Source organism: Anarrhichthys ocellatus, unplaced genomic scaffold, assembly GCF_004355925.1.
Source record: "Anarrhichthys ocellatus isolate YVR2014 unplaced genomic scaffold, GSC_Weel_1.0 scaffold9, whole genome shotgun sequence".
Lineage (NCBI taxonomy): Eukaryota > Metazoa > Chordata > Actinopteri > Perciformes > Anarhichadidae > Anarrhichthys > Anarrhichthys ocellatus.
The window spans coordinates 2,982,327-2,994,330 of NW_022280039.1; the positions used below are offsets into that span (position 1 = coordinate 2,982,327).

At 42.0% G+C, this 12,004-nt stretch overlaps 2 protein-coding genes across 2 annotated transcripts in view; one reads left to right on the forward strand and one right to left on the reverse strand.

Moving 5' to 3' along the window:
* The window catches only part of antxr1a (ANTXR cell adhesion molecule 1a), a 22,912-nt gene extending 15,822 nt beyond the window's left edge, over positions 1-7,090 (forward strand). The window contains exon 18 of the mRNA XM_031849017.1: positions 2,647-7,090. Within this exon, the coding sequence (XP_031704877.1) occupies positions 2,647-3,066 (420 nt within the window). The 3' untranslated portion in view covers positions 3,067-7,090. The remainder of the gene's footprint in view (positions 1-2,646) is intronic.
* Positions 6,966-12,004, reverse strand: part of LOC116384400 (glutamine--fructose-6-phosphate aminotransferase [isomerizing] 1) — a 14,004-nt gene continuing 8,965 nt past the window's right edge. Inside the window, exons 15-19 of the mRNA XM_031849016.1 lie at positions 11,234-11,348; positions 10,709-10,836; positions 10,376-10,543; positions 9,740-9,901; positions 6,966-8,703 (exon numbers count right to left, since the gene is read on the reverse strand). Of these exons, the coding sequence (XP_031704876.1) occupies positions 8,659-8,703; positions 9,740-9,901; positions 10,376-10,543; positions 10,709-10,836; positions 11,234-11,348 (618 nt within the window). The 3' untranslated portion in view covers positions 6,966-8,658. The remainder of the gene's footprint in view (positions 8,704-9,739; positions 9,902-10,375; positions 10,544-10,708; positions 10,837-11,233; positions 11,349-12,004) is intronic.

Genomic DNA, 12,004 nt, shown 5'->3' on the forward strand with positions numbered 1-12,004 from the left:
GGGGGGGGGGGGGGGGGGGGGGGGGGGGGGGGGGGGGGGGTTGTGGTTAACAGTGTGATGACCTCTACAGTTGGCAGCTGACATGTAGTCTGAGACTGTGGGATCTACAAGTGTTGACAAAACAAGTCTGAGGGAAGTCTGTATATTATCATCCCTCCCCGCAATAGATTATGTAATGCTTCACTTTTCATTGAGTAAGAAATGTTGATCAAAGAGCAATTATTACCCTCAAAGTTGATGATGAAGAAAAGATCTTCAGAAACGTTTACATTCACTCCACCGCAGCAGCGGAGCCAGATGTTGTAAACATTTTTCTGCGATATGTTTTACGTCTTAAATGGTCTTCAAACTCTGACTTGAAGAACAGAACAACAGAACAGAACATTTACTGAATTAAATTAGGGTTCTTTTTTAGGGAATAGCATGGTGGTGGTAGTAGTTGTAGCATAAAACAGCCCCCCAAGACAATGTTAGGGCGGACATGAATAGAAGTATTTCCCCGGTAATAGAGCTTTTGCTCCATTCATTTGCTGGTTCAGTCAGAGAAACTGAGAGCAAATTACACAAAGTTGAAGCTATTTCAAAAACCGAAAAGATTTGAGGCTTTTGACAAACATTTTCGGCTGGAGCCCCAGATTTATATTATTTGAAACCTGAAACTAGAAGATACCAACTACAGTATGTCACACCGATAGTGTAGAATAGTGTATTAAATTATGCAATAAATGTTAAATATTTCCATCTGATATGTTGGTGTAGCTATTAAAATAGGAATATTTCACTCAATGCAAGCATCATGTACTTACAAAATATTTTGTGATAACAAGCTCACAGAATGCCATACAATCGTACGTGTTTTTAAGAAGTACGGCTTTTTAAGGCTTCATTTTAAACCATTTCATGGACCAGCTGACGACACATCTGACTGATAGAAAATTAGCAACAGTGCTAAAACACATACACACATACAAGCAAGTAGAGCAGTTTACAGTGTCCTGATTTCTTTCAGCGCGTTCAAGGACAAGGGTGTGTTTCCATGCTCATTTTAGGAATCATGTTCCCTATTAATTTTATGATCTAATACACTGTAAGACAGCATGGCACATGGCAATCAAGTTTATATAATGTGTAACGAACTGGCTACAACAAGCAGAAATTGTGGTTCTGGTTTGGTAACATTACAAGAAATGATTGGCTATGACTTAAGCTTTGGCCTCTAATGAACCCTTGTCTATTTGCCAATCAGTCAGCAAGGCCAGCTTCCAGGTAACATGCAGTGCAGTGGGAGGAAATGCACTGGCAGTCTAGCACTAAGCTCAGTTTAAGCAGAGGAGCACAGGAAGCTACACCTGGGGCCAAAAGCAAACTGATCAGCTGGTGAACCAATCTTTCAGGTGGACCAGCGCACCTTGCACTCTCAGTTAAACAATAGAATAACATTCAGAGGGTCACATCCTTTGCTCCCCCCCACCCCCAAGAACAGTAAGCGCAGCTTACACACCACCCTCTGTAATTACAAGTGTACAAGTGAGTCCTCCACACTATAAAGCTCTTCATTAGTGCACTGGGGAAAACAGCTCGGCTCTGGAATCCTTGATGATTTACAGTAAACAAGCTTGTTCTGGTTGCAATTAGGAGTCTCTTGTCAAAGCCTTGTTTTTATAACTTCCCCTGAATGAATGCAGTGGTGGGATGGAGGGGGCCTGTGGATCCTACTGCCTGCTTGAGAGAAACCCAAGTCAGGGTGTCGTAACGTGTCATTTATTTATGACCTGGGGATTTTTGTAATTAGTAAAGGAATCAAACAGGGCACAACACAGCGGTTTTTAGGTTGGCTGCAACTATGATTCAGTGCAGGAGTGCAAGAGAGACGTCATAGGAATACTTCATCGTTACAATGACCATTTGTGGATCAATTACTCACCACGTGTTGCCTTGAATTCTTGAAAAAAATCGGTCGAAAACAAGAGTAAATCCTGGATGCATTGAATTAAATTCAGGTAGGTGTAATGCTTCTTATATACAGTCCGTCGTCAAAGCTGTATCAAAACATTGGTTTACAAACTCGTGCAGTATAATTCAATCCCGTTTATCTTGTCGTATGCTAAACACATTTGCATTCTTGCCCAAATGTTCCTTTTTAATACACTTCCACCACTACCGTTTCATCGTTGCGCATCCGCTAGAACTGAAGGTAATTTTAAGGGTGAAGTATTCTTTTAAATCCATGACATTCACTGCACTAAAGCAATACAAAAATATAGTTTTTTTCCCATCCTTGCTGTATGTAAGTAAGTAAATAACATTCTCTCTGTTTTTGTCTCAGAGGTCACTTCGCCCCGCTTGTCATCAGTCCACTGCAACTCCCCGATCCCCTCAGTGCAGCTGCTCTCAGGGTGTAGCTTGTTTCTGAAATATGATAGTCTCTCTTGCATGACCTCACTTTGGTTTGGACAGGGGAGGTGTGGTGGCAGGTTATTTTGTCAGGCTGAGTAGAGCATTCAAATGATTAACTTGTGATTGAAAATTACAGCATTTATAGGTTTGTTGATATTAAAACGCAGTCATGTAGGTGTGTGTAGATAATAGGAATGGCAAGGTTGTTTATCTATATGCTCCAACATCAGGTTTGTTTTTAAATTTCAGGGCAGATGCATGAACTTCACCCGCATAAAGTCTCCCTCTCCTCATTACCCACACTACAACCATCACTCATCTCCCATCTACAACCCTCCCAGCAGGACTCCACCTCCACCGCAGGGCACCCTCCCCCCTCCCCCAAGCAGCCCTCCATCATCTCCAACGTTCTCCTCCCCCACCCTTCCACTACTGCCTCCAACACCTCCTTCCACCTCCACCACTCCTCCCATTTCACCTCCCCCTTACACGCCACCTCCCACCCGGGCTCTTCCTCCGACCACCCTGCAGATACCTGACCCTCCGGTGCTCCCACCCACCCCTCCACCCTCTGCCTCCCCGACTAGTTCCCTGCCTCCTCTTCCACAGGGACCTCCTGCGGGGCGAGCCCCTCCACCTGCCCGCCCACCACCTCGCCCTGGCCCGTAGAGCTCCGGGAGCAGACGGGAGAGAGTTTAACAGAATTTAAAAGGCAACCCAGAGTCCCACCAACGATCAGCACATGACCATCCTTGATTGTACCTGCGAGTGCCTTGTGCCACACTCAGTGGGCTGTGGTCTTTCTGCCTTGTGAAGTGGACCAGTGAGGACTTGTTTTCCGCTATTTGTCTACTGTGACTTTTGTACACATTTAGCCCAACAGTGCAATTGCTCGGATACTTGAATTACACCAACATTCCCTACAAATGAGGTCATGCAGGCCGGCTCTAAATTATTTTCCTCCTTGGTCCTCAGAGCTGCTTCAGGCCCTGTGGTCACTTCCATGAATACGCAAGATTAGACGAATCCTCAACAGCTTGAACTAATGCCTCTTCTCAAGGAGCACAGTCACGTTCAAAATGATCGAGACACTAAAATATGTGCCTGTGTTACATTTCCAGAAAAGAGATAAAAGACTCATGTTGCAAATGTTCCACAAACAACAGATTTAGGATGATTTAGAAGAATCTGAAAATCCCAATTTTTGTATTCTTGAATGTTGAGCAATTGCATGCAAGTGTTTGACTTTTTGTAACATTTCTACCTTGTTTTATACAACATAAATGCATTTTGTACTTACCACATTTTCCATTTTTGAGGTTAAAAAAACCCAGTAATTGCTGATAAACACATATACACTAAGCGTATTGACACAGCAATGCAACATACGTATCTGAACTTGTTCTTGCAACTTTTGTCTTGAGTGCCATATTAACCGGCTTTATGAGAGTCACAGCTGGCCTAATCTTTGTGCACATCAGAGTAGACATGTTTTTTATGCCCTATTACTATAACTGACCTGACCAAGATGACTGAAATCACAGCATATGCTATGTCTGTCAATATGTGTACGAAAATATGTCAGTCAGGGAAAAGCTTTGCACATCGTCTTGCTCATCCACCTGCTCATCCACCCACGGCCTCTAGCAAAAGGGTTTTATGTAAATAATCATTTTGATATAACCATGTGTGTTCAGATATCTGGGAGTGTGTGTCAAAAAGAAAGAGACTATTCGTGACAGCCTGTTTAATCAACTTAAACAAAATGATCTGGCTTCTTTTGCACATGGTGCTTCCAGTTCCTCAAAGCATGGGAGATAACAAAAGCATGCTGTTTCATGGGTCATATACAGTTCAGTATATGGAATTTAAGGTTAATATGAAGCCGTTCCTTGATGGTGACGGTCTCAGCAGATTGCAAGCTCATCTTTCACTCCGAGAGTCTTATATAAATGTCATGGCAAAACTGAAAAGCCCGAATGTAACTTTCCACCAATACAGTAGAGCATGTACACACCTTTGTTGGTTTCATTCAAAATGAAAGTAAACAATCAAAATGTATTGAATAGGATTTTTATTTTATTTGTCTTCATGTATTGTTCTTCAAATGCAATTACTGACCAGTAAACCAGCCTGATTTACTTCTTGACAATGTGATAACAGCCACAGTGCTCTCTAACAGTGCTCCTCCTTTTCAAAACTAACGAATGTCTCCCACATTCCATTTATCCTTCAGATAAGATATCGCAATATTCTGTAACACTTATTGCAATTTTTAATTCCATTTTCTTTTATTTCACAATAAGTTAGACGGTTGAAATTGCCACTGGGATCACCAGGTTCACACAGTGGTTATTTGCAAAAAGCACAGAGCACCTCCCTGTGATAGAAAAAAAAGAAGAAAAGGATATGCAAAGCATGGCCAACTAATCCCAGATGTTCATATGTTGCATTATGTCACATGCACGAATGGAGTGAGCTATCTAGGAAAATATTAGACACCATCTAATCCTCAGGAAATGTGGACAGGCTGCAGGAAAGGTGTCCTGGTGCTAATAATTTGGGGACAGACAATGGACAAGTGACTTAACATTTAAGGTTGACAGCATGCAGGGACATTTTTATATTGGGCTGTTTTCAGTTAATTTTTCTTATTGCACAAACTAAATGCAAGATGTCATCGAGTCTGTTGCCAGCTTTTGTTTGCACTCTATCTTAAGAATTACTGCACAGATGTCTAAAATATACTATACAAACATTACATCACAGATTATAACTATTGCACAGACATATGATAAAAACCCAACAACAGTCCTTGGCGTTATGTTGGGCGCAGTCTCCTTTTGTACATTTTTTAGGAAGAATTTGGTTTCTGTTATATGTTAAAATCAGAGATAAATCCGAGACCTTAATTTGCAACTGACAGTTTGTTGAACAGTTTTTTCTCCAGAATTTGACTGCACCATAAGTGAGGCCAGCTTTGCGTTAAACCAACATTCACTAGTGTCTGGCCTACAGTCGGCCTGCATGCTAGAATAGATTATAAAAAAAACAACTCATGTGTTCACTGATAGTCAGGAATCAAACTGAACTCCACCTGCTTATCCATTTCTAAATATGCATCGAAAGGAGAGAGGCATTATTGCAGATTCAAGCTTTCAATTTAACTTTAAACCATCAACAGGAGCAGGCAGGATTTTTTTTTGTATTAAAAGTAAAACAAAAAAGTATGCAATTTGGAATGCAGCTAACATCTAATAAATACCAGGTGTATGACCAGCTGATTGCTCAGTTGCATTAATTAGCCTACACTTCTTGTTGTAGGTCTACTAGAAAAAAAATGGAGAGCAAATCCTAAAAAGTGGTCCGTCAAAGGGAGGAAGAAACATAACACATTTGGTCCTCCCATAGGCTGTTTTCAGAGCTGACATTTGAGCTCGTCATAGGATGAAAAGCGCAGGCGTAATCACACCAACAGTGGCTTTGATCCACTTCAGGGTCACAGTTTTGTAACACGACAATGGAGCCATATTTGGCGCTATTCGTTACAAGTAAAACAATTAAAACAAAAACAATATTCAAGCCATGTCTCAACTAATTAAGGTCACAGTGGTGAAAACACATGCTACTAGTTAAGCAATCACTCAGACACCATAAAGCAGCTGTGCCGTGTCTGGACATGCAGGTGAAGGACTTGACTGCAGCACAAAGCGCGTTACCTGAACTGCTACAGATGACGCTTACTCTCGATGCAAGACTACCCACAAAACTCCTTGTGATTGGAGCATGGAGGCTGTATTTGCTCAGAGCTGTGGCTATCTTCAGCAGTTACTCTGTTGCTGCACTTGAAGCCATTGTTGTAGTTAGTCAGTGCAATGAAATCCTTCTGAGAATTGCACTTGGTTTCACCAAGAGTATAGCTTTTTACCTTTCAACCATGCTGAGGCTCAATGCAATCCTCAGGCTCACGCTGGCAGGTGTGCTCTTCTCACGAGAGGGACCGGACCAACGTCGACACCCAAACGGCTCCACCTGTGCTTCATCAGAGGCCTTCAGAAACAGCAGCTCCTCTCCTTTGTGCTTTGGAGGAAGAACTGTGAGGTGGCTGATGTCAGCGCTGCACGCCGTGTCTGCACTCTGCCGCCGTTCACGGTCTGTTAGCGTGACCATCTTGGCCCCGTCAAGTTGGTGCAGTAGCTTCAGAATCACCGTCTCCACCATTATGACTTTGATTGGATGCGTCAGACCACTGCTGTCCACCTTACAGACGGTGACCGGTTACGCTATACAAGTACTTGGAGCCGTCGGGGATCCGTCATCACTAATAAGCAGACCCTGAATCTTTCGTGAATCTGGACTCTTTTAATACAATGTACATGAAACTAACCAGAAATTACATTTTTAACATCGTTAAGTCTGTAGCTGGATTTCTACTACCCGTTTTTATTCTAATGAAATAAAATGCGACATATTTGATGATCATGCACAATGTTTGGCCAACTGTCAATATTTCTGGATTTGTGCATGCACACCCTGAACTCCTCACCAAATGAGCTCGGACAATAAAAAGAAGTTATATGACACTTTATTGCATCAGCTCCACTAATACACTGTACAGTGCCCCACTCAACAGTAACTCAACAGAGGTTGCTAGGATTCAGTGCAGCGTCCTTTGTTTATGCCTCCAATCAAAAAAAAAAAATCGAAATCTGCTTAAAGCATGTATGTGGGCTACAAAAGTACCTGTAACATTGTTTAGTTTTCAAACCCGTTCACCGGCTCGGGAGGAGGGGTGCAAAAGTTCAAGTTCAGGCTTGATTGCAAAAGCAAAATCAATATTTCAAAACCTGAAGTAAAGAGAAGAATACAAGCGGGTCCCATTTCTTCACTACACAAATGCATGTGTACAACATTTCTTGGGCGTTTGAAACAGACATTTGGATTACACACGCACACACAGCTGGCATCTGACTTTCTATCTAAATAAACATCTTCAGTATAACAATAGTAGTATAATAGACTTAGTGCCATACAACTGTGTATATGCCCCTTTTAGGCCTTCATACGACACAAGCTACCAGCATCAGTACACGTTTGCCTACAATATAGGATGAACATATAAATATATATGTTTTGGTTTACAACTGCCAAAGTCATTGTAGAGATTTTTGGTTTGACAGTATATTTCAAATGACAGTAACATTCACATTTCAAATCAAAGAGTACCTTCACTATAATAAAAAGAAAAGAGTTAAATGTAACAAAAGAAAGAATAGCTACAAATGGTCCCAATATTGCAGTAGTTGTGCTGGCAAGGTGTGGGTTGGGAACTGGGTGCAACTTTTACTTCAGGTTAGTAACTTCATCTCACTTGAATTATTTCAGTTTATAGTTTAAACGTAAACCTGCGATTAGCAATAAGGTCAGCAGTAAGGTCAGAACTAAATTGTGCACAGATAGTTAAGTTCCAGTATAATGTACAGAGAATTGTCAAAGCAGAAATAGTGTATGTAACAAAACAATCTCACACCCTGGTGTATGTTGCTTAGTAAACAAGGCCGATTCTCATTAACTGAGCCAAGTTTAAAATACAAAACACGAGGTTTATAGACCAGAACAAGCTTCTATAGCCTACACACAAAGACCTTAGACAGCAGTGTACAGTAACAAGCTGTGTCCTCAGAAGAAAGTCAAAGAGAGAAACTGAGTCAACACTGGCAAACTGTGCTACAATTGAGAAGCGATGACCTGTGACTTGGAATGATTTAAGACGGTTGTTTACTTCAAATGTCGAGTAAAGACACTTCAGATGATTAGCTGCCAAAGAAAAAATATCCAAACTAAACTACAAATCATTGCACTAAAGGAAAAAAAAAAAAGAGTCAGTACGGTCTTTAAAACACAACTTCTGTCATTCAACAGCAGCTCCAAGATGCTCCCAGTGTCAGTTGTTAGCTTCACAAACCCAGAGCTTGATGAGGATAAGTCACTGCCAGCCCAGACCTCGCCACCACAGACAAAACTGCTTCTCTAACAATAATACGACAATGATGCCAAAGGTTTCTGGGAAAAATAGAAAGTGAGATACAGACACAATGCAACAGTGAGGTACACAACTGTTGAGTAAAAGATTGCATTACAAAGAGCCATGATACATGAACGGGACATTGGTTTCTCTTAGTTTCTGCAGACAGACGCTCCCTCGCCTCGTTTGAATGTGCGTCCGCCAGGCTTTTGTTGTTATGCGATGATCGGTGCGATTCACTCTACGGTCACAGACTTGGCCAGGTTTCTTGGACAGTCCACCTGTATTTAAACAGAGGGAGGTCAGTTACTACATAACAAACAGCAGCAATATATATGGACAACAAGTAATGAGGAGTTTCTACTGTTGACTGAATGCTACGGTCAAACTATCAAGTACGATTTAGCTAAATCATAACAACAACAAGCAGTGATACGGCAGCTTGGCAGACTAATAATTCCCAAATCCTTGCTCCTCATCATTTTGACGGAAACGGTTGTAAAAATTCATAATCTATTACTTGTCCCTTTAATACTTTTATTATAATAAGGCGGAGGCTAAAGATGTATTTAAAGGCGGAGTCTGTGATTTTAATCAAATACACTTTTTGTCAAATTCAGTGAACATCTGGTCACGTTCTGCTAGCTGTCTGTTCTGCATGAGTAATGATAAAAGATCTGGTGTTTATTCACGGTTTTAGTTTGTTTTTTTGGAAATGATTACATTGGTCTTGTAATATAATTCATTTATATTTATTTTATATTTGTTTTTTACTGACACATAGGTGGCGGTGGCGCTCTCGATACTGTACGTGTTTCTGTAATAATTAATATACAGAACGAGCTTATGGATTGTGTATTTATATGTAGTGATCAGACGCTCCAAAGCCTCCAGTCCGTCAAAATTACTTCAGATTTTTACATCATTATTAAAAAACTCCCGTCAATGACGGAAAATATTCGGTTAACGCGACCTCTGCGTGGCACACTCTTACAAGTCCACCTTATGAAAGAAAGAGAAAATTAAGATAATAGGAAAATGCTCTTGCATGAGGTCCATTGTTCTCAACTTGTACTCTTATTATTATTGTGACTATTTCCCACAGTGACCAGTATACGTAAACACTGGCAAACTACCGATACCGAAAGCTTTTAGTTACAGTGATGACTGCAGATGCAAATGGTGGAGATGGGCGAGTTCAGAAACTGATATTTCAGAGCATTTTTTAGTCTTAAGTGACAGGTGAGCTAATAAATCTCATCTGGCAAAACGGTTGCGATCATCAGTTAGCGCCGAGCCTGAAGGGACAGTACTTACGTCGTAACCTCGGAGGACAGCCAGGTGGAAGGAAAGCAGCTGCAGCGGGATGACACTCAGGACGCCCTGCAGGCAGTCCACACAGTGAGGCACTTTGATGGTGCGGCTGGAGTTCTTAGCGGTCTCGTAATCGTCTTTGTCACAGATCACGATGGGGCGGCCCTGTAAATCAAACAAAGCAAATCATCTGTCAATTTGGTCCCAAACCTGGAACCTCTCTCAGTTGATTTTCACTCCTCTTAAACCCACATCTGCCACAGATTACCGACAGCAGTGATGTCACGCTGGAAAGAGCCCTCCCTTGTATTTAATGAGGTGAAGGATCAGAGGTGTGGCACAGACAAGACTGTGAAAATCATCAAGCGGTCAGGGAGTTAAAAAATGCAAATAAGGAATTTATGACTTTTTCAAAGGCTCTGAATCACAATAATGGCACAAAAACCAACAACTTGCTTGTAAAATCAGAGCTCAAACAAATTAACTGAGTCAGTTTCCACCACATAATGTTTCATGAGCATTTTAGAGACCGAGTTACAAATCTGCAGGGTCAATCACTTGGGTTCACCACTGCAACAGGATATTTTCCTAAATATCACAACATTCATATTTTTTCGGGAGGCCGTACGTAGGTCTTACCTGGCGGGCAACAATTTGCTGCAGGGCGTTCTGACATTTGATGTAGGTGTTGTCTCTCATGATGATCATGATGACTGGCATGAGTTTATCCACCAGAGCCAGGGGACCATGTTTCAGCTCTCCAGCCAGGATGCCTTCTGAATGCATGTATGTGATTTCCTTGATTTTCTACACAGGATGAAAAAAAACCAAAAAAAAAAAAAACCCTCCATGGGTTAAGAAAAGCTATGCTGACGATGTAGTCATGATGGTTTACATTTCAAAAACAGAAAGACAGAGTGCACCTCTGAAGTAAAAACGAAGCTGGTGGAAAAGAAGGTTGTATTTGCTCACCAGTGCTCCTTCCAGGCAGGTAGCATAATGGTAACCTCTGCCCATGATCAGGACACTCTTCTGTTCGTACAGCTCCGTTGCCAAACTCTGGATCTCATCATCCAAACTGAGGACCTCCTTAATCAGATCTAACAGACAAAACAGATGGGAAGAAGGATTCTTTTGAAAAATAGCAAAGAAGAAGCAAAAAACAAAAACTATCACGCAAAATTTTAAATAAAATACTGTGTGACCATGACACTGTGTCACATGCTGGAATATGGTCTCAGACTCATAATGTTGGGAGTGGGAGCGCCAGCATGGCCAGACATTCCTCATCGTATGAATTAGATCTAGAGAAGCACGCGAGAGCCTAAAGCGCTCTTCTTCTGATCCCACTCTCATCACTTAGCTTCCTCTTCCAAACAACACAATAAAACAGGCTTTAAGTGTATTTGATCATTGGTTTTCCACCCCTTTACATTGTAATCTCACATGTGAACAGAATTTATTTTTCTGAACCAGAATACTTGGGGCTTGATTTACCTGGAAGCACCCTCAGGCCCTGGATTATCTCTCTGCGTCTGGGCTGTACGGAAATCCTGTCATCGCACATCAACAGTGCAAACATGATGAGGGCCACAAACTGGCTGGTGTAGGCCTGCAGAGCACAGAAAAACAGATTGCATGCGTTATTAAGGTTAGCATTATATTATAACTCCGATGATCCATGCATGACCGTAGAATGGCCACAACTACCACTGGACATTGCAGCCTTGCTTGTTGTGACCAGATGGCGCGCGCGAGCGAGCGAGCGAGCGAGCGAGCGAGAGAGAAAACAAACAGCAGCAACCAGATCCTGTTTCAAGCCTCTCTTTTAGTAGAGTTCTTGGACTTTGTGCTTCTTGTCTCCAGCAAATAATCTGCACCAGATGAGAGAAGGAGAGGTGGGTTTTAGTTTCTCGCGAAGCAGCACTAAAATGCATGCAGTTGAGCTCACTCAAGCTAGTGCTGCTCATCCTGGAGAACTTCGTGATAACACAACATCGTTCAGAGAGCACAGCCTGTGATCGTTCTGCAAACGTCACTGCTCAAAGCCCCAGCAGTTCAGAGACCATATGCCTGCCGTCATCACCGCCCACTCCCTCTCTGTTCCTTCATCTCAGAGCACGTTTGGAGGCCTTCCATGCCCAATTGGAAGATTTAATCAGTGCTCAAGTGAAGCAAAGTCATTTCACAGGACCCTCCAGACTCAGAAATGGCAGCGTCTAGTGCCAAGAAAATAGCCGTAAAACCTTGACACAGTTTCTCCTCTCC